This window comes from Gnatocerus cornutus, chromosome 1 (genome assembly GCF_029298725.1).
Source record: "Gnatocerus cornutus isolate USDA-ARS CGAHR chromosome 1, icGnaCorn1.1, whole genome shotgun sequence".
NCBI lineage: Eukaryota > Metazoa > Arthropoda > Insecta > Coleoptera > Tenebrionidae > Gnatocerus > Gnatocerus cornutus.
In genome coordinates this window covers 13,206,398-13,229,140 of record NC_142233.1, presented here as the reverse complement: position 1 = coordinate 13,229,140, position 22,743 = coordinate 13,206,398, and the positions used below count along the sequence as shown (strand labels likewise).

Genomic DNA, 22,743 nt, shown 5'->3' with positions numbered 1-22,743 from the left:
TTGGTGCCGTTACGTCTGTTTGTCTATCAATCAACTGCGTTAAATTACAAAATTTTAGTACTGGAAATAGAATTTTTAGAAAGTTTATTTAGACCGATCTAAAAATTTCCAGAATTGTTTTGTCGAATTTTTATTATTTTGGTAATTTTGATCCTAAAATAGTCAAATTTAGAGACATTACTGCCGAGTAAATTAATAACTGTGCTAAGTTACCCAACTTTAGAACAAGAATGTGAATTTTTAAAGTTTTTTATTTTTTTGACAAACAAAATTTAAAACGTTTTTTATTAAATTCTGTAGCTTTAGCAGTTTTGATTCTAAAAGGGTAAGATTTCGCGGCATTACTACATAAACTTATCGATCAACTGTGCTAAATTGTAAAATCTTGCGGCACGAAATAGAATTTTTAGAAATTTTTTCTTTAGAACGATCTAAAAGTTTCCAATCTTTTTCTACAAATTTTTGTAACTAGTAATTTTGATTCAAAAACAGCCAAATTGGAGTCGTTACTACTCCTGGGTAGTTTAATAATTGCACAAGGTTACAACATTTTAGAACAAAAATGTGAATTTTTAGAAATTTTTTTATTTCTCATTTCTTGGGCAGTAACGGTAAGCTGCCAAATCTTACTGCTGCAGACTTTTCGATCAACTGTGCTAAATTATTTACTTACAATTGCAAAATGTAAATATGTACTACAAATAGAATTTTTTGAAATTTGTTTATCAGATTGTTCCAAAAATTCGAGATTTTTTTTTATAAAACTAAAATAGAAGAATTTGAAGTGGTTACTACTACCCAGTAGTTTATTAACTGTGCTAGGTTACAAAATTTTAGAACAAAATTCTGAGTTTTTTGAAATGTTTGTTTCTTGAACGAACCAAAAATTTTAACTGTTTTGTATTAAATTTTGTATCTTTGCCAATATTGATTTCAAAACTGTAAGATTTGGCATTGTCGCTTCTTTAGAGTTGTCTATCAAATTGCTAAATTACAAAACTTTTAGATAAAAAATAGAATATTTAGAAATTTTTATCTTTGAAACAAACTAAAAATGTCCAGCCTTTTTTCTATTAAATCTCATGATTTTGGGCAATTTTGATCTGAGTAGAGAGAATTTGAAATATAGAAAGAATCTAAAATTTCTATTTATTAAGGGGCTCAAGATGGAAAATGATAAAAACGCTTAATTTGAAATTAAAAATTGAAAAAAAAACAGTTTTTGTTTTAATGTTTTTTTAATTTAGCACAGAAGTTCGACATAATGAGATTCCAAAATTTTACTGCTTTACGATTAAAACTGCTAAAGTTACGTAATTAGGATTCGTTTCTAAATGATAATTTTTAAAAAATCCGGGTTTTTGTTGGAGTTTCTGAAAATTTTGCCAAACAGAACGAAAGAAATAAAACCACCAAATTTCATTGACTTCGAAATAAAACTGTCAAAGTTAAAATGTAAAATTCCCACTAGAATTGAACTCAGGAAGAACTAATTTAATTTTACAGTAGCATTAGCACAATTATCTAATATTTTTTTGTTGGAAGAGAGGGTGTGTGAGTCACAATGTAAATTAATTTGAATTAATTATATTTTCAGACAATTTATGAATAATTAATTACATACATGATATAACACATAATATATTATATACATATTCAAAAAATTTGTGTTTTAACACTACATGAACTGTTTAAATGAATGTACTTAAGTTCGACAAGGCCACTTTGATTTCATGTTTATATCTCCAGTATACAGAAAACGAAAAATAAACAACTCGAAAAAAAAAGAACACAAACACAGATGTTATTGTCAATACATTAATACAGATGAGGTAATTAATTTACAACACAGAGATTGAAAGGGATATTTTGGCCATTTTGCAACGTTCATGAAAAATCAATAATACAAATTGAGCAATTTATATACATATTTACAAAAATCTGCGATGAAATAAATGCACATTAAAGTTTGGACTAAGCTAAACGTTTTAATGGAGTATCAAATGCAAGTTCTTCTTTACATAATTAGAACGATTGGACGGTGTATCCAACTTTCTTGGTTACAAACAAATACTTAAGATCTAAAATAGTTACATTTATTATGGCAGTATTAGAATACATTAAATAAAAGTATCACAAACGTAAAGTGTAGTTCTAAAATAAATTACAACGATACGTACAATATGGTACAGTAGAGACAACAAATTTTGGGAATAACAGTTCTAGTAGAATAAAAATACTAATATAAAATATCTCAATACGTTTTATTAAATAATTGATTTGTTGTCACAGCTAGTTATAAAATGTATATACAGGCTAATAATTCTGAAAAATTCGGATTCAGATCATTTTTCTTGTGTTAAATTGTCTTGCAATTATTATCTAAAATTGAAAAAAAAGTGTCTTATTGGATAAACTAAAACTAAAACGTCCAATCAATAGAAATTCCATCGTTAACATACTAATATAAGTTTCAGTACTATAAAAATATCAAAATATTTGTTCAATAGAAAATTCAACGTAGATTAAAACCTCTAGTTTTCATAAGCTTACTTATAAACTTTGAACACCACATCACACACTCACAGTGAAAGGAGGTAACACTCACGTTTAGTCAAAGGGTAATAACAAACTTTCTTAAGTCTTTTTGATTTATAAATAAGTCAGTTCTGCGGCATCATCATTAATTAGGTCAAAAGCGAGTCGCAGTGACTGTCCGTGGCTGCGTGGAAGTCATCGTTGGTGTTCTCGTGCTGTTTGCTTCAAGCAGTGGTTGTAGAGCCTGTGGAACATCAAATTATCCCATCAAATTCAGTTTGGATGCTTGTTTACTTACGCTAGTATCTCGAGGACTCATCAAAGGCGTTTCAGCATTGATGGCGTTTTCATGCATTAGCTGCTCTTCCCGAAGAGGTCGTGGAATGTAAGCGGGAAGATGCGGATGATGCAAAGTTTGGAAAGACGAAGGATGAGGCGGACTTAGGGGTTGAAAACACTGTGGAATGCGTTTCATGTCGATTTGCGCGTATACGGTTGGTTCTTGGCGTCGGATCACCGACATGGGGATTGCTTGGTTGTAGATGACGTGCGGCATCTGTTGATTTGTGAGAGATAATTCAGCATATGTTATTTCATCGCTCTGAAAAGAATAGGATTTGTGCTGTATTGGACGGGACCAAATGCAGAAGAGAAAAGCTGGAATGGTTCGTCCAAAAGCTACAAAAGCTGGTAGAGTTGCCAAAGATTTCAGACACGAGAGGACATTTTATTTTTGCTCATTTAAAACTTTCCTTGAACTGATTAATTCGCTCTGATGAGATCTGATTTCAAGCATAATTAGGAAAGTTATTACCGCAGAGTTTTCCTGTCAACTTTCTGAATTGGACTTATAATAACAAAATTTGGGGACAAACTTGTTGGAGTTATTTATTTTATTAGATACTTTAAGCCAAAACAGCTTCGTGTTCAACACAATTTTACAGACAAAGAAGAAAATTCAGGGACTATGAAAAACATAAAAAAATTAGCTAACACGATTCTGGAAAATCCAAAAAGGGATTTAACAATTTAGACTGTTTTGAAAACATAAAAATTTCGTTGCTTGAACTGTCGAAAATTACAGATTGTGTCATCATTTTTTAGTTTTTAGTTCGCCCTCCAAATGAAAAATTGTAAAAATTTTACTTTGAGTTCTAAAATTCTATAATTTGGTGCACTTTATAAAAGCCTTGAAAGAAAATTTTTCAACTTTTATTAGAATGAAATAGAAAATAACTTCTCTAAATTAATAACGGCCTAAATTAAATTCTAGAATGTTCACTTTTTGTTCTAAAAACCTGTGATCTAGAACAGTCATAGAACAACCCCAAAGCTGTAAGCCTACCAAATATCATTGTTTTAATGATAAAACTGTTAGAGCTATAGATTTTAATAGAAAATTTTGAATTTCAGGACAGTCCATAAAATGAAAAACTGTAAAAATTCGTATTTTTTGTTCACGTTTTTTTCTTATTTAAAAAAAATCACTGAATTTTACAACCCTTACATCGAAATTGTCGGATTAAGTGGATTTTAACGCACATTTTGAATTTGGAGTTACTCAGGCAAATGAAAATTTTTATATTTCCTCCATTTTGCTCTACAATTCTGTAATTTCGCACACTCAATAAAGATTTATAAAGGATAAAGTCCACCAAATTTAATTGCTGTAACGTTAAACCTGTCGGAATAACAGAATTTAAGAAAAAAAACTAAATAAAAAAATCTAAAATTCTAAATTTTTGTTTGAAAAGTCTGTAATTTAGTATGTTCAATAATCGCCTCTAAAGCAAAAAAACCTACGAAATTCTATTGCTTTAGTCCTAGAACTGTCGGGCTTAAAGGTCTTAACAGAAAATGTTAAATTTTGAATTTTGAGTTCCTCCTTTTTGTCCAAAATTTCTACAATTTAGAACACTTATGGAACAACCCCAAGCCATTAAGTTCCTCAAATATCATTGCTTTAACATTCAAACTTTCAGAGTTATAAAATTTAAGAGAAAATCTGGAATTTTATGTTTGTCCATTAAATCAAAACTGCTAAAATTCTGAATTTTTGTTCAAAAATTCGGGAATTTGGTACGTACTACGTATATAAGCCTCAAAGTCTCATGGTTTTAGTGCCAGAACTGTCGGATTTAAAACATTTAAAAGAAGATTTTGAATTTTAACTTTCTCTTACAAATGAAAAAATTCTAAAAATCTCACTTTTTGTCATACAATGCTATAATATATGTAGAATTATAGAAGAACCTCAAAGCAATAAGTCCATCAAATATCATTGCTTAAACATTAAAACTGTCAGTTTTTGAATTTTTATTGAATTTTGATTTTTGGGTTGGTATATAAACTAAAAATAAAATAATTTCTTCTTACAAATTTTTGTAATTTAGTACATTTAATAAACTCCTCTAAAACAATAAATTTACCAAGTTTCATTGTTTTGATGTCAGACCAGTCAAATTTAGAACATTTAAAAGAAAATTTTGAATTTTAAGTTCCTCCCATAAATAAAAAATCCTAAAATTCATACTTTTTGTTTAAAAACGCTACAATTTAGAACACTTTTAAAACAATTCCAAAGTAATAAGTTGACCACATATCGTTGCTTTAATAGTAGAACTGTCCGAGTTATAAAATTTTACAAAAATTTTGTATTTTGCATTTGCCTATGAAATAAAAAATTCTAAAATTCTGAATTTTTGTTGCAAAATTTATTAATGGCTAGAAACAACTCTTAAGCAATAAGTCCACCAAGTTTCATTGTTTTAATAGTAGAACTTTGGAAATTAGAACATTTAATAAAAAAAAATAATTTGGAGTTTTTCATACAAATAAAAAGTTCTAAAATTAAAACTTTGGGATTTAAAACTCTACAATTTAGGGCACTTTTAGAACAATCCAAAAGTAATGCGTGCACCAAATACCCCAGCATTAACAGTAGAACTGCCCGAGTTATAAAGTTGAGGAGAAAATTTTGAATTTTGGGTTCGTCCAAAATTTTGAATTTTTGTTCAAAAATTCTGTAATTTAGTACGTTTTATAAACGCTTCTAAAGCAATGAGTTCACCTAGTTTCATTGCTTTGATGTCAGAACTGTCGGATTTAGATCATTTAAAGACAATTTTTAATTTTAAGTTCCTCCTATAAATAAAATATCTTAAAATTTTTATTTTTTGTTTTAAAACTCTACTATTTAGAACACTTTTAAAACAATTCTAAAGTAATAAGTTCACCAAATATTATTGCTTTAACATTAGAACTGTCAGAGTTATAAAATTTAAGAAAAAAAATTGTATTTTGCATTTGTCCATGAAATCTAAAATTCTAAAATTCTGAATTTTTGTTGCAAAATTCTGTAATTTAGTACTATCCATTAACACTTCGAAAGCAAAAAATTCACCAAGTTGCATTGCTTCAATACTAGGACTTTGATATTTAGAACATTTAATAAAAAAAATGAATTTTGAGTTCTCATACAAATAAAAAATTCTAAGATTAATACTTTTTGTTTTAAAACTCTACAATTTAGAACACTTTTAGAACGATCTAAAAGTAATACACACACCAAATATCATTGCTGTAACATTAGAACTGCCCGGGATATAAAATTGAGGAGAAAATTTTGAATTTTCATAAAATCATAAACCATAAAATCAAAAATTTCAAAATTCTGAATTTTTGTTCCAAAATTTAATACGTTTTGTAAACGCCTCTAAAGCAATAAGTTCATCAAGTTTCATTGTCTAATATTAGAACTGTCTGATTTAGAACATTAAATAAAATATTTTGAATTTTGAGTACCTTCCAAAAATAAAAAATTCTAAAATTCATATTTATTGTTCTAAAATTCTACAATTTAGAATTCTTTAAAAAACAATCTCAAAGCAATAAGTCTACCAAATATCATTGCTTAAACATTAGAATTGTCGGCGTTTTAGAATTTTTTTTGAATGTTGAATTTAAGGTTTGTATATGAAATGAAAATTTAAAAAATTCTAAATTTTTAATACAAGATTTTTGTAGTTTAGTACATTTTATAAACGCCTCTAAAACAATAAATTCACCAAATTTTTTTGCTTTGATGTCAGAACTGTCAGATTTCGAACATTTGAAAGAAAATTTTAAATTTTAAGTTCCTCCTAAAACAAAAAATTCTAAAATTCATACTTTTTTTTCTCTAAAATTTAGAACACTTTAAAAAAACTCCAAAGCAATAAGTTCACCAAATATCATTGCTTTAACATTAGAACTGTCAGAGTTATACAATTTAAGAAAAAAAATTGTATTTTGCATTCGTCCATGAAATAAAAAGTTCCCTGTAATTTAGTACGTTTCTAAAAATCACACTTTTTGTCCTAAAATTCTATAATTTAGACAAATTATGGAACAACCCATAGGTAACAAGTCTGTAATTTAGTATGGCTTATAAACGACTTTTTTTTAATTTCTTTGTTTTTTTACTTTTTTGGCAACACTACCAAGCATTCCCCTGGCTCTAGATCCCACAAAACTTGCAAAATCTTACCGTTTTGGTTGCATACGTGTCATAATTCCCATTCTTCGTTTGATTATTCGGACTCTGCATCCTACTATACACCCTCAGTGGTGCATTATTCAACCTTTCAAACGCGCGCTCCTCGTCCTGGTAGTCATCTTCACCATTGTTCTGCGGAATGATATCAGGATTTTTCTCTTCCAAACTGTCAACACTATCGTTCAAATCTTTATTTAATGGTTCGGTGCTGGCTTTATCTCCATTTCCGGCAACGCACCGGCGTCCCGACGATGACAAACCGCCATCGTCGTAGTCTTTGTCGTCCCGTTCGCCGCCACCACGTAGACGTATAACCACTACTATTATTACGGCGACGAGGATCAAAGCTGCTACTACTCCTATTAAGGCTCCAAGTAGGGGTGTTATTTGGAGTAAAGCTGGGGTTGATGCTGGAAGAGAGTTTATTTGTTATGGAGAGGGTTGATGCGACAAGGTTGTAAAGCAACCATAACCAGTACCAGCATTTGGAAGCAATTATTACAAATGGGAGAATTTGCTTGCGGGCGCTATGGTGATGAATGATGAATAGGCGCCACTTTGTATGGGGGAAGTTTAGTTTACGAGGTGATGGTAGACACTGGGATATTACATACTCAATAATTTGTTAATGACAGTAATGACAGTATTCCATAAATTGTTATAATATTGATGCTGGCAATTATGGAAAAGTGTACAAAATTTTATTCCACAACTTTTCTAAACTAGAAAAATGTTTGATCAAAAATCGGAATTTTATGAAGCCTTAAAATAACTGAAATTGTCTTAATACTCCCATTTTTAGAGTTTTAGATTCAATTTTTTTTGCTATGAATTCAAGTTTGGTAATAATCGATAGAGCAAGTTATTTTAGTATCTTTCAGTTGATAATTGTAAAATTTGATCAAATTGTTCTTCATTAACTGTTTCTTAAGCGCACTAAAATTGAAAACTGAAAACTAATAAATATAGATTTTACAAATTTTTGAAATTTGAAAGTTTATAAATGTTCGACTATAACATGTAGTTGCCATAATTTTAGTACTTTCTACTCGACAGTTGTAAAATTTTGTCAAGTCGTTTCTCTTTAACTGTGCCAAATTGGCAAAGTGTAGACCAATAAACACAGATTTTAAAAATTTTGAAACTTGAACGTCATTAAAAGTTAGACAATGAATGCCATCGAAGCACCATAATTTTTTTATTTTTTGCTCGATAATTGTAAAAGTTGTAAAAAGTCAGGTTGTTCCTTTCGAGCGCTAAATTTGAAAAATGTAAACAACAGTGTCTATTAAGTAACATAATATTAGTACCTTTTACTCGATAATTATAAAGTTTTTTCAGTTTGTTTTTATTGTTTTTTAAGAACACTAAATGAAATCTGTAGACCAAAAACCCAAATTTTACCAAATTTTGAAATCTGAATGCCGTTCAAGGTCAACTGTGCGATTTAAATTCCACAATTTTACAATTTTTTTGTCGATAATTACCAAATTTCGTAAAATTGTTTGCCTTCAACTGTTTCTTAAAAGCATCAAATTTGAAAACTATTGATGAATAAACACGGATTTTACGAATTTTTGAAATTTTGATTTTTTCTTGGTATCAAAGGATTGACAATACCATCTAAGTGCCATAATTTTAGTATCTGTTAGTCGGCAAAGTTGTTTTTTGCTTCTTAAAAGAACTTAATTTGAAAACTGCCGAGCAATAAGCACCGATTTTACATGTTTTTGAAATTTGAAAGTCGTTGTAGTGCGACAATACTAGCTGATTGCATACTTTTAATATTTTTCAGTCAATAATTGTAAAATTCTACCAATTTGTTTCTTTTCAACTGTTTCTTATGCGCGCTAAATTAAAAAACTTAAACCAATAAACACAGATTTTACAAATTTTTAAAACTTTTGAACGTCAGCGAAAGATAGATTCATTTAGTACCTTTCGGTCGGTAATTGTTAAATTTGATCAAGTTGTTTCTTTTTAATTGTTTTTCAAATGCGCCAAATTTGAAAACTATAGACCAAACAACACAGATTTTACAAATTTTTGAAATTTGAACGTCATGAAAAGTTCGACAATGTGATCTAAATGCAATACGTTTTGTTTCTTTAGTCGATAATTGTAATATTTTGTCAAGTTGTTTTTCTTCTACTGCTTATTAAAAGTACCAAATTTGAAAAATGTGGACTAATAAACACGGATTTTACAAATTTTTGAAATTTGAAATGTCGCGTCATCGTTGAAAGTTTGATAATGCAAAATTTAAGTGCTATAATTTTGGTATGTTTCAGTGAATAATTGTGAAATTTTGTCAAGTTGCTCCTTTTTAACTGTTTCTTAAAAATAACTTAAAAACTGTAGACCAATAAACACAAATTTTACAAAATTTTGAAATGTCTTAGACAATAAAAGGTCAACAGTGCCAAAATTTTAAGATCTTTCAATCGATAATTGTAAAAGTTTGTTAAATTGTTTGCTTTCAACTGTTTTTAATTTAAAAAATATAGACTATTAAACACAAATTTTTGAAATTTGGGCGTCATTAAAAATTCAACAATGCGATCTAAATGCAATAATTTTAGTACCTTTCAGTCGATAGTAATAATTTGGTCAATTTGTTTCTATTTTACAATTTTTTAAGAGCGCCAAATTTGAACTGTGGACTAATAAACACAAATTTTACAAATTTTTGATATTTAAAACGTCGTTAAAAATTTGACAAAGGCATTTAAATGCTATAATTTTAGTACCTTTAGTTGATAATTGTGCAATTATGTCAAGTTGTTTTGTCTCAAATGTTTCTTAAAAGTACTAAATTTGAAAACTGTAGACCAATAAACACAGATTTTACAACATTTTAATATTTTAACATCAGTAAAAGTATGACAATAAATGCAATAATTTGAATATCTTTTAGTCAATAATTTTAAAATTATGCTAATTTGCTTTTTTTTAAATGTTTCTTAAGAGCGCTAAATTTGAAAACTGTGGACTAATAAACACGGATTTTACAGATTTTTGAAGTTTGAAACGTCGTTAAAAGTTCGACAACATCATTTAAGTGCTATAATTTTAAAACCTTTTTGTGGATAATTGAGGAGCTATTTGCTATATAACGATAATTTGTTCAATTTTCTTCAAATTTACTTCAACTATTTTGGCATAAGAGAGTAACACAATGTTTTAGCAAGAGGGTTTTCACTGAATAAAAAATACACATTGTTAGATTTACCCAAAATAATCTCAAATTCACATTAAAACTGTCAGTCAAAATTGGATTTATTGAGTTGTGAAAAATATTTCCTCAATTTTAGTATCTTTTAATCGATAATTGTAAAATTTTGTCAAGTTGATCCGCTTCAATTGTTTCTTAAAAACTCCAAACTTGAAAACTGTAGACCAAAAAACACAAATTTTACAAATTTTTAAATTTTGAACGTTATTAAAAGTTCGACAGTGCCATAATTTTTGTATCTTTCAGTCAATAATTGTAAAACTTTGTCAGGTTGTTTCTCTTCAACTGCTTCATAATAATGCCAAATTTGAAAACTGTAAACCAATAAACACGGATTTTACAAATTTTTGAAATTTTGACGTCATTGAAAGTTCGACAGTGCCATATATAAATGCCATAGTTTTAGAATGTTGTCAATTTGTTTCTCTTTAACTGTTTCTTAAGAGTGCCAAATTTAAAAATGTAGACAAATAAGCACAGATTTTACAAAATTTTGAAATTTGATGGTTATTATAAGGTCGAGAATGCTATTTAAGTGCCATTATTTCAGTACCTCTCAGTCGATTTTTAATATTTCTTGAGAATGCTAAATTTGAAAATAGTAGACCAATAACACAAATTTTACAAGATTTTAAAATTTTAAGTTATTAAAAGTTAAGTAAATATTTAAGTGCCATAATATTGCATCCTTCAGTCGATAATTGTAAGATTTTGCTAATTTGTTTCTTCTTAACTGTTTGTTAAGAGCGTCAAATTTGAAAACTGTCGACTAATTAAACAGGGATTTTCCAAATTTTTAAAATTTGAAACGTCGTTAAAAGTTTGACAATGTAATTAAATTAAGTGCTATAATTTTAGAACCTTTCAGTTGATAATTGTGAAATTTTGTCAAGTCGTTTCGTTGCAACTGTTTCTTAAAGGTACCAAATTCGAAAACTGTAGACCAATAAACACAAATTTTACAAAATTTTGAAATGTTTATGGCAATGAAAGGTCGACAGTGTGATCTAAGTGCAATAATTTTATTACCTCACAGTCAATATTTGTCAAATTTTGTCAATGTGTTTCTTTTTAACTGTTTCTTAAGAACGCTAAATTTAAAAACTGTGGACTAATAAACACGGATTTTACAGATTTTTGAAATTTGAAGCGTTGTTAAAAGTTTGACAATGCCATTTAAGTGTTATAATTTTAGTACCTTTCAGTTGACAATGGTGAAATTTTGTCAAATTGTTTCGTTTTAACTCTTTTTTAAAAGTATCAAATTTGAAAACTGTAGACCAATAAACACAAATTTTACAAAATTTTGAATTGTGAACATCATTAAAAGTTTGACAATGCGGTCTAAGAGCAATAATTTTACTGTTTTTAAGAGCGCCAAATTTCAAAACTGTTGACTAATAAACACAAATTTTACAAAGTTTTGAAATTTGAAACGTGGCGTCGTTAAAATTTGACAATGGCATTTAAGTGCTATAATTTTAGTAACTTTCAGTTAATAATTGTAGAATCATGTCAAGTTGTTTCGTCTCAAATGTTTCTTAAATGTACCAAATTTGAAAACTCTAGGCCAGTAAACACAGATTTTACAACATTTTGAAATTTAAACATCAGTAAAAGTTTGACCAGGCGATCTAAATGCAATAATTTGAGTGTCTTTTAGTCGATCATTATAAAATTTTGCTAATTTGCTTCTTTTTAAATATTTCTTAAGACCGCAAAATTTGAAAACTGGATTAATAAACACGGATTTTACAGATTTTTGAAATTTAAAACGTCTTTAAAAGTTTGACTACACCATTTAAGAACTATAATTTTAGTACCTTTCAGTGGATAATTGCAAAATTTTGTCAAGTTGTTACTTTTTAGTAGTTTTTTAAAAGTACCAAGTTTGAAAACTAAAAACCAATAAAAAATGATTTTGAAATTTGAACATCATTAAAAGTTTGACATTGTGATCTAAGTGCAATAATTTTAGTTTCTTTCAGTCGATAATTGTAATATTTTGTCAAGTTGTTTCTCTTCTACTGCTTATTAAAAGCACCAAATTTGAAGAATGTGGATTAATAAACACAGATTTTACAAATTTTTGAAATTTGAAACGTCGCGTCATCGTTAAAAGTTCGATAATGCAAAAATTAAGTGCTATAATTTTGGTATCTTACAGTGAATAATTGAGAAACTTTGTCAAGTTGCTCCTTTTCAAGTGTTTCTTAAAAATACTAAATTTTAAAACTGTAGACCATTAAACACAGATTTTACAAATTTTTGAAATTTGAGCGTCATTAAAAGTTCGACAATGCCATATAAATGCATTCATTTTACTATCTTTTAGTCGATAATAGTAAAATTTTGTCAAATTGTTTCTATTTCACTGTTTTTTAAGAACGCCAAATTTGAAAACTGTAGATTAATAAACACAAATTTTACAAATTTTTGAAATTTTAAACGTCGTTAAAAATTTGACAAAGGCATTTAAAAGCTGTAATTTTAGTACATTTTAGTTGATAATTGTGAAATTATGTCTGTTTTGTCTCAAATGTTTCTAAAAAGTACCAAATTTAAAAACAGTAGACCAATAAACACAGATTTTACAACATTTTGAAATTTGAACATCAGTAAAAGTATGATAATAAATGTAAAAATTTAAGTATCTTTTAGTCAATAATTCTAAAATTATGCTAATTTGCTTTTTTTCTAAAATGTTTCTTAAGAGCGCCAAATTTGAAAAATGTGGACTAATAAACACAGATTTTACAAATTTTTGAAATTTGAAACGTCGCGTCATCGTTAAAAGTTCGATAATGCAAAATTTAAGTGCTATAATTTTAGTATCTTTCAGTGAATAATTGTGAAATTTTGTCAAGTTGCTCCTTTTTAACTGTTTCTTAAAAATACTAAATTTAAAAACTGTAGATCATCAAACACAGATTTTATAAATTTTTGAAATTTGAGCGTCAATAAAAGTTCAACAATGCGATATAAATACAATAATTTTAGTATCTTTTAGTCGATAATAGTAAAATTTTGTCAATTTGTTTCTATTTTACTGTTTTTTAAGAACGCCAAATTTGAAAACTGTAGATTAATAAACACAAATTTTACAAATTTTTAAATTTTAAACGTCGTTAAAAATTTGACAAAGGCATTTAAAAGCTGTAATTTTAGTACATTTTAGTTGATAATTGTGAAATTATGTCAAGTTGTTTTGTCTCAAATGTTTTTAAAAAGTACCAAATTTGAAAATAGTATACAAATAAACACAGATTTTACAACATTTTGAAATTTGAACATCAGTAAAAGTATGATAATAATTAATAATTTGACTATCTTTTAGTCAATAATTCTAAAATTATGCTAATTTGCTTTCTTCTTAAATGTTTCTTAAGAGCGCTAAATTTGAAAACTGTGGACTAATAAACACAGATTTTCCAAATTTTTGAAAGTTATTAAAATTTCGACAGTGTCATCTGAGCACCATAATTGTAGGAATTCTGAGCCAAAAACTGTCAAATTTAATCAGGTTATCAGAGATCTATCAGAATTCAAAAATAGATATTATTTAATACAATGGGACCTCGATTAACCCAAACTTATTGCACTTTATTGTATTGTAATTTCTTCAAATGTAATTTTTTTCACCAATCCTCCGATTTAACAATTTTTCTACAGTGAATCCAATGATAATAGAAAAAAATCGTAGAATTACAGAAAATTGAATACTCTTCCAAATTGAGAGAAGATATTAAATCGTTAAAAACCAGGAAATGAAATATAAAAAAAAAATAATTAAAAAATGTCCTAGTTTTTAAGCTGCAGAAAATTCTTCTGGCATAAACTGTTTTTTTATCTACCCGAGTTAAGGAAACAAAATGCACTACAATTACTAAAATGAAACAGTCGCGAGCGAAGCGAGCGCCGTTTTATCCCACCGCCCATAACTGCCCTAATCTCCATGCTAATAATTTTCTTGTCGGCAAAAATAAAACCCCCGTAAATCCGCCCATGTATTTTAAATTTCATATCCACTGATTTACGATCATCTTCGCCACTCTCCTTGTTACTCAGCGCTCCTAAACTGCATGCTTAATTTGCATCATGATGTTGAACTTTTCGGTTTTAGCATATCCCAGTCTCCACCTCGTTCCAGCAGATAATTTCGAAAAGTTAGAGTAAATTATAATTAAAGCAAACCACCATACCACGCTACAACCTTAAAACCTTGATTTTAAGTGTCTTACCGCCCGTTCTGCTCAGCGCAGCCTTAGAAGCGTAAATAACATTCGCCTCGCTCAAAACATTGCGATTCTTTGTGCGAATAAACAGCAACAAATCATCGTATCTTTGCGGTAAGCTTTTAAAAACGATATCGTCAGGAGTTGGGGACGTGGCGGTTCCGATTAAAATGCGACTTTCCGCATGGAAGACCTGGAGAGCGTAGGTGTCGTTCACGTCACGTTTTTTCTCGGAAACTTGACATTTTATCCTGAGATAGAACTGACTTTGACGAAGCAGTGTGCAATTTTCCGGTGGAAAGAGTTTACTACTTTTACCAACTACAAACAACAAAAAAAAACTTTAGGTACATCGGAAAACCGAGCTGGAATATTAATTCGGAGCTTCCCTTAGTTATCGTTATTTCTCTTTTGGGTACAGTTGCTTGAATAGTGCATGTTTTCTTTACCTGTGTGCTTTTCCGCCGATTTAAGGGTGAATGCATGAAGAGGGGTGACGTCGCTTCGTCCCTTCTTGTTAGAGGCGTAAAGCCCGATGTCGAACCGGAGCCCGGATTCCAATCCTCCCACAGTGAAAATGGGATTTTTTGACGTGACGTTGCTCACCAATTTGCGTGACTGCGTGTCGTACACTTCCATAATGAATTCTTGCTGCAAACCACCATCGAAGCCTTCCGTACATTCCACGTGCAATGATTCCGCTGTCGAATTAAGGATTGTACAGTTTGAGAGGGCGTCGGGTTTGCCTGGAACGGAAAAATCGCAATCTGTTGACACCCAAAAATAAATTAAATTTTTCTTTGTGCTTCGGGTTCAAGTTCCAATTTCACTTTTTTCCTCGACTGAACTGACTAGAAACTAACTTGGGAAACTAGGAAATGACTTGTGAAGACTAAATGTCTTTAGTGAAGACTAAAAGTCAAGTGAAATTAGATTGAAAACAGCGAAAATAAGAATTAATTAATAAAGTTTTGTCCTTGTGGGACTTAGCGCACGAGGGGTTTGCGTCAAATCTCTAAAAAGTTTGAAGTTTTTAAAGGCGCCCTAAAATATGCATCATCAAACCAATTTAATTCAATTTAATTTCAAAAGAATTACAGAAATGTTGAGATTAGTTCGCAGAGTTAGTTAATTGACAAGGTTCGATTCTCAGTTTTTTAGAATTTCAGTGTGTCAAGTTCTAATTTTTGTTGATTCTAAACTTTCTCAGAAGCTGAAATATTTAGTTATAGAAAAACGGGTGGATAAGTATTGTAATTTGAAAAATTTAATCCAATTTTGAATGGCGAATTGAATACGTAGGTATAGAAAATTTTGTGAAAATTTTCGTATTCCAAAAAAGCAAAAAAATGAACCTTTTAAAAATAGGATATTTTTGAAGGTCTCAAAAAACGCAAAAATCGAGTAAATTGAAAAACTTTGGCAAATCGAAAGAATTAGGAAAATGTAAGGAAAGCCAAGAAAAAAATTAAGTAATCGAACTATTGCAAAGATTTCAATGTTTCAAAAATTGAAGAAATCCATAGAAATTATAAAGAATTTAAGAAAAATAAAAAACACAAATACGAAAAAACTGTTTTTTTAACTATCCAAATGATCTAAAAAATTTAAATTACATGTAAAAAAAATTGAAATATTTAAGAAACACGAGAGTGTAAAGAAGCATAAATGGGAAAAAATAGGATGTGTTGAGTAAATTGAACCAATCGAAGGATTGTAGACCGACCTAAGCATCCCAATTCGCTAATTTGAGGAATTCAAGAATGAAATTTGAAAGCGTTACTAATTTTATCCCCTTTATTAACTCTGCCAAATTCCAAAATTGTACAACCAGAAATATATATTTTAGACATTTTTTTATTTTAGAACGTAACTACTAACTACATTAGGTAAGTTTCGTATTTTCTCTAATTTTAGGAATAAGAATGGAATTTGAAAGCATTATTAATTTTGCCGCGGTTATTAACTTTGCCAATTTCTCAAATTTTAGATCCAAAAACATTTTTTTTTAAATTTGCAATGCTTCAATTTGGTATTTTCTCTAACAGAAGGAACACAAGAATAAAATTTGGGAGTGTTACTACTTTTAACACGCTTATTAACTCTTCCAAATTCCAAAATTTTAGAACTAGACATTTTTTATTTACGGACAAACAAAATATTTCAATGTTCTACATTAAGTTTCCAATTTTCTTTAATTTAAAGAATTTAGGAATAAAATTTGGAGGTGTTAGTACTTTTAACACGTTTATTATCTGACGAATTCCAAAATTAGAGAACGAACTTAGAAACAAAGTTTGAGAAATTTTTGTTATAATACGAACTTAAAGTTTCCAATATTTTAAATTAAGTTTACTAATTTCTGCAATTTTAAAAATTTCAAAATGGAACATTACTACTCTTGACACATCTGCCTAATTACAAAATTTTGGCACCTGAAATAGATGTTTGAGAATTTTTTTATTTTAGGACGGATTAATTGTTTCCAAAATTATACATTGAGTTTCCTGTTTTCTTTAATTTAAGGAATTCAAGAATGAAATTTGGAGGCGTTACTCATTTTGACAAGCTTATTAACTATGCCAAATTACAAAATTTTAGAACTAGAATTTTTTTTTAATTTCTTTTATTTTAGAACGAAATAACAATTTGCAATATTCTGAATTAAATTTCGTATTTTCGCTAACAGAAGAAATGTAATAATAAAATTTAAAAGCGTTACTACCTTAAATACGCTTATTAAGTTTGACAAAGTCTAAAACTTTAAAACCAAAAACAGATTTTGCAGAGAACAAATAAAAATTTTTCTATATTCTACATTCAGTTTCCAATGTTCTTTAGTTATGGGAATTCAGGAATGAAATTTGGAGACGTTACTACTTTTAACACGTATTAACTCTGACCAATTTCAACATTTTAGAACAAAAAAAAGATTTTTTAATATTTTCTATTTTAGGACGAACTAACAATTTTCAATATTGTACATTCAGATTCGTATTTTGACCAATTTTAGGAATTCAAGAATTAAATTTGGAGGTTTTACTACTAGTAACACGCTTATTAACACTGCCAGATTCCAAAATTTTAAAACCACATACAGATTTTTTAGAAATTTTTATTTTAGGACAATTTTCAATTATTTTAATTAAATTAGAAGGCGTTACCATTTTTAACACGCTTATTAATTCTGCCCAACTCCAAAATTTTAGAATTAAAAACTAATTTTTAAAAATGTTTATTTTAGAACGAAGAAAAATTTCAAAATTCTACATTAAGTTTTGAGTTTTCTTTAATTAAAGGAGTTTAAGAATAAAATTACTACTTTTGACACGCTGATCAATTCTACTAAATTCCAAATTTTGAGAACTAGAAACAGATTTTTTAGAAATATTTGATTTTAGAACGAAGTAAAAATTTGCAATATTTGGCATTAAATTTCGTATTTTTACTAAAAGATGGAATTCAATAATAAAATTTGAAGACATTGTTAACTTTAACAGGTTTGTTAGCATTGCCAAATTCTAAAATTTTAGAACAAGAAACGGTTTTTTTAGAAAATATTTATTTTAGGACAAATTAAAAATTTTCAAAATTCTACATTCAGTTTTAAGTTTGCTCTTATTTTAGAATTTCAAGAATGAAATTTGAGAGCATTACTACTACACGTTGATTAACTTTGCTAAATTCCAAATTTTAAGAACAAAAACGGATTTTTAGTATTAGGATGAATTAAAAATTTTCAGTATTTTAGATTAAATAAGCGACCATTAAAATTTAAAAAGGAGGAAGACTCAAAAATTGGTGGGCTTATAAAAACCCGAATCCAAAAACAATTTTGATAAAAACTTGTACTGGAATTTAAAATTTTTTATCTAACCTTCGATTACAGCAATTTAAATAATTTCCACATAATAACATATGTATTGTTTAATATAAAAAATCTAATATTGCTTGTATTTTTTCCAATTTCATGTTTTACATGGAATCCACAGTAAAACGAGCAAAAATATTCCAAATTAAGGTAGAATCTCGTTCTCCCCAAAACAAGCGTGTTTTCAAACAGATAAGTTTCCAATAATCCCTTTAATAGAAATTCCAGTAATATGAAATGAGAAAAATGAAATCAATAATGTTACAGAACGCTCAGCTAACATCTACGATCAAAAAAGAAAAAAACAAATCTTCCCTGTGACACGATATCCCTGAAATAAGTTCGGGATTATTGTTAATGACACGATGAGCACTCACACTAATAAGGTCTTTTTACTTAGAGCACTCCACAATTTGTATCTTTCCAGACGCGCTCCAGACGCGCTTGAGCCGGAATTGTTACATTTCTACATACATTTCCTTCCTCTGAAATTAACGGGGCAAGTTGTCGCTGCGGACGGAATAACAACTTGCCCCATATAACTCACATATTGGCAACTTACCCTAAATAGCAACTTTCCTCATATAACTCATTTGTTGTTTAGTTTATTGTTATTGGTGTTATTACAAGCTGTTACACTTGTTTATACACGTCATATAAATATTGCCAACTTACCCCAAGTAACAACTTGCCCCATATAACTCATTTATTGCTTAGTTTAGTTTAGTTTATTGTTATTGGTGTAATTACAAGTTGTTACACTTGTTTACACACGTCATATAAACATTGCCAACTTACCCTAAGCAACAATTTGCCCCATATAACTCATATATTGGCAACTTACCTCAAGTAACAACTTCCCCGATATAACTCATTTGATGTTTAGTTTAGTTTATTGTCATTGGTGTTATTACAAGCTGTTACACTTGTTTACGTACGTCATGTAAACATTGTCAACTTACCCCAAGTAACAACTTGCCTCATATAACTCATTTGATGTTTAGTTTAGTTCAGTTTATTGTTATTGGTGTTATTACAAGTTGTTACACTTGTTTACACACGTCATATAAACATTGCCAACTTACCCCAACTAACAACTTGCCCCATATAACTCACATAGTCGCAACTTACCCTAAGTAGCAACTTTCCCCATATAACTCATTTGTTGTTTAGTTTAGTTTATTGTTATTGGTATTATTATAAGTTGTTACACTTGTTTACACACGTTATATAAACATTGCCAACTTACCCCAAGTAACAACTTGCCCCATATAACTTACCTATTGGCAACTTACCCCAAGTAACAACTTCCCCATATAACTAATTTGTTATTTTGTTTAGTTTATTGTTATTGGTGTTATCACAAGTTGTTACACTTGTTTACACACGTCATATAAACATTGCCAACTTACCCCAAGTAACAACTTGCCCCATATAACTCACATATTGGCAACTTACCCTAAATAGCAACTTTCTCTATATAACTCAGTTGTTGTTTAGTTTGGTTTATTGTTATTGGTGTTATTACAAGCTGTTGCACTTGTTTACACGTCATATATACAGTATGTCCCCGGATTGAGTTCACAAGAGGAAAAAAAACGTTATTTTTCATTTTACAGAAAAATGACAAAGGAATAATATTTTTTGCTTAATTTAAAATAAATAAATCTGTAATTAAAACTTTAATATTATCAAGCTGTGTTCTGGAAATCGAAAAAAACAAAAAATAACGAAGAACTTTTTTATTTTAATTTAGCAAAAAATGTCAAAGGAATGAAATTTGTTCCTTAACTCAAACCAATTTCTACTATTTGAATGACCCATTACCTGTTTTAGCACATAGTTCAATTCTAAGTCGTATTTTTTTCGACTGTTTCGAATTTTCTCAATTATTGTTAAGGATGCAATTGCATTTTTTTCCAATTTTTTAATACTTACACATTATTAGGAAAATTTTTCTTTAATCTTTAACGCACTATTTGATTTTGTGAATCCACAGCTTGCAATTATTTGAATACGATTACAAAATTTAATAAATAAAAATAATGAAAAAATTAATTTTAAGAGTACAAACTAATAATTTTGAAATTTTAATTGCAGATTTATCTGTTTTGAAAAAAGCAAAAAATGTTATTCCTTTGTGATTTTTTTGTAAAATGAAAAATAAACTTTTTTTCCCTCTTGTGAACTCAATCCGGGGACATACTGTACATTGCCAACTCACCCCAAGTAACAACTTGCCCCATATAACTCATTTGTTGCTTAGTTTAGTTTAGTTTATTGTTATTGGTGTTATTACAAGTTGTTACACTTGTTTACACACATCATATAAACATTGCCAACTTAATCTAAGCAACAATTTGCCCCATATAACTCATATATTGGCAACTTACCTCAAGTAACAACTTCCCCGATATAACTCATTTGTTGGCAACTTACCCCAAGTAACAACTTGCCCCATATAACTCATTTGTTGTTTAGTTTAGTTTACGGTTATTGGTGTTATGCACTTGTTTACACGTCATATAAACATTGCCAACTTACCCCAAGTAACAACTTGCCCCATATAACTCATTTGTTGCTTAGTTTAGTTTAGTTTATTGTTATTGGTGTAATTACAAGTTGTTACACTTGTTTACACACGTCATATAAACATTGCCAACTTACCCTAAGGAACAACTTGCCCCATATAACTCATATATTGGCAACTTACCCCAGGTAACAACTTTCCTGATATAACACATTTGTTGGCAACTTTCCCCATATAACTCATTTGTTAGCCACTTACCTCAAGTAACAACTTGCCCCATATAACTCATTTTTTGTTTAGTTTAGTTTATTGTTATTGGTGTTATTACAAGTTGTTGCACTTATTTACACACGTCATTTAAACATTGCCAACTTACCCTAAGTAACAACTTGCCCCATATAACTCTTCTATTGGCAACTTATCCCAAGTAACAACTTCCCCGATATAACTCATTGGTTGGCAACTTACCCCAAATAACAACGTGCCTCATATAATTCATTTGTTGGCAACTTACCCCGGGTAACAACTTGCCCCAAGTGACTCACCTGCAGGATTGATGTAAAATATGCATGGCTCCTTCTGCATTCCGATTTCGTTGCGCCCCCAGCACAGAAGAGTGCCATAGTCCAGCTCAGTCATCGGCTTGTACGCCGCCGTGCTTCTCGTCCTTTCGCTATGAATCTGACTTTGCGGAATGTCGACGGTATCAGCCGAGTTATTAAATTTCCAAATAAACTGCACATCTGTCGGATTGGCTTCGAGTTCGCACAGGATGCGCGCTGTTTCATGCCTTGCCACGCCGAAGACCTTCGCTTGCCCGGGTCGACAAGTCGGAATAACTGGAGAAAAGAGGAGAAATTAATTATAATGAACGACCATTAAAAAATGACATGGATTGGGGAAAGGCGAGAATTTAGCCGGCGCGTGCATACGTGATTGATGATGTTAAGTTCATTTTAATGTCTAGGAGAAGAACTAATATTTGAGTTAGTGCCGAATCGCAGGATTTTTGGGAAAAAAGTTTAATATGCGCCGGGGCAGATAAATCACGAGTGAGTAAAAATACCTGGAATTGTAAGAATACACAAACACATCCATCATTTTCTTTGGGACATGTGAACGGACAACCTCTTAGGGTTTAGAAATCGGTTTTGCGGAGTTGTGATTTAAGGCTTTCGTAAACAACTACTATCTAGAACATGTCACATAAAAAATCTTATTTAGAACGAAATAAACGCTATAATATCGAAGTCGAGTTTTTCGCGGTCTGTGCTCTTAGTGGATTTTATTCCACGTGGATGTCGCCCACATAAATTCCCCAACTTATGAAAGAGCACAACGCCGCCATTAAACTTGTTTATGAAAGACTCATTTTTCCCCGAATTATTGATACCAAGAACCACGCCCTGCCTTGATGAAAATCGAGTCAAAGAAAACCATCCATCTTACCTAATGGTGGTTTCTGACATATTTTTGACCATGCGACAATCTCAGTTCCTGGCCAAATTGAATTTTAATTTGATTTTATTAATTAGAAACTTGTAATGGTTCTGTAGCGGTTTCGTGGCTGCTTGAAGATGTTGGCTTGCAAACCAGGTCTCGTAGTTGTAATCTTCTCAATTGGAGTTCACAACACCAGCCTGTCTCTAATCTACATAAAACCGTAAGTGCTGCTGGTGCAACGTAACATTGTCGCTACAATGTCAACTGTGTTAAGTAGAAGTGATTAATGCCTGTAGTTTGAAGGCAAAATCGATAACGGTATTACTTCGTTCGTGGAGTTAATTTTACTCTTTT

At 29.7% G+C, this 22,743-nt stretch overlaps 1 protein-coding gene across 3 annotated transcripts in view; it reads right to left on the bottom strand.

The window, feature by feature from the left end:
- Positions 1-1,574: 1,574 nt before the first annotated feature.
- Positions 1,575-22,743, bottom strand: part of LOC148180391 (protein turtle homolog B-like) — a 524,867-nt gene continuing 503,698 nt past the window's right edge. The window contains exons 10-15 of one of the 3 annotated variants that reach the window (XM_088049704.1): positions 21,492-21,785; positions 14,995-15,291; positions 14,552-14,866; positions 7,067-7,485; positions 2,837-3,139; positions 1,575-2,782 (exon numbers count right to left, since the gene is read on the bottom strand). In XM_088049704.1, coding sequence (XP_087905830.1) covers positions 2,693-2,782; positions 2,837-3,139; positions 7,067-7,485; positions 14,552-14,866; positions 14,995-15,291; positions 21,492-21,785 — 1,718 coding nt within the window. In that variant the 3' untranslated portion in view covers positions 1,575-2,692. The remainder of the gene's footprint in view (positions 2,783-2,836; positions 3,140-7,066; positions 7,486-14,551; positions 14,867-14,994; positions 15,292-21,491; positions 21,786-22,743) is intronic. The other 2 variants (XM_088049705.1, XM_088049707.1) reach the window with 2 other exon arrangements.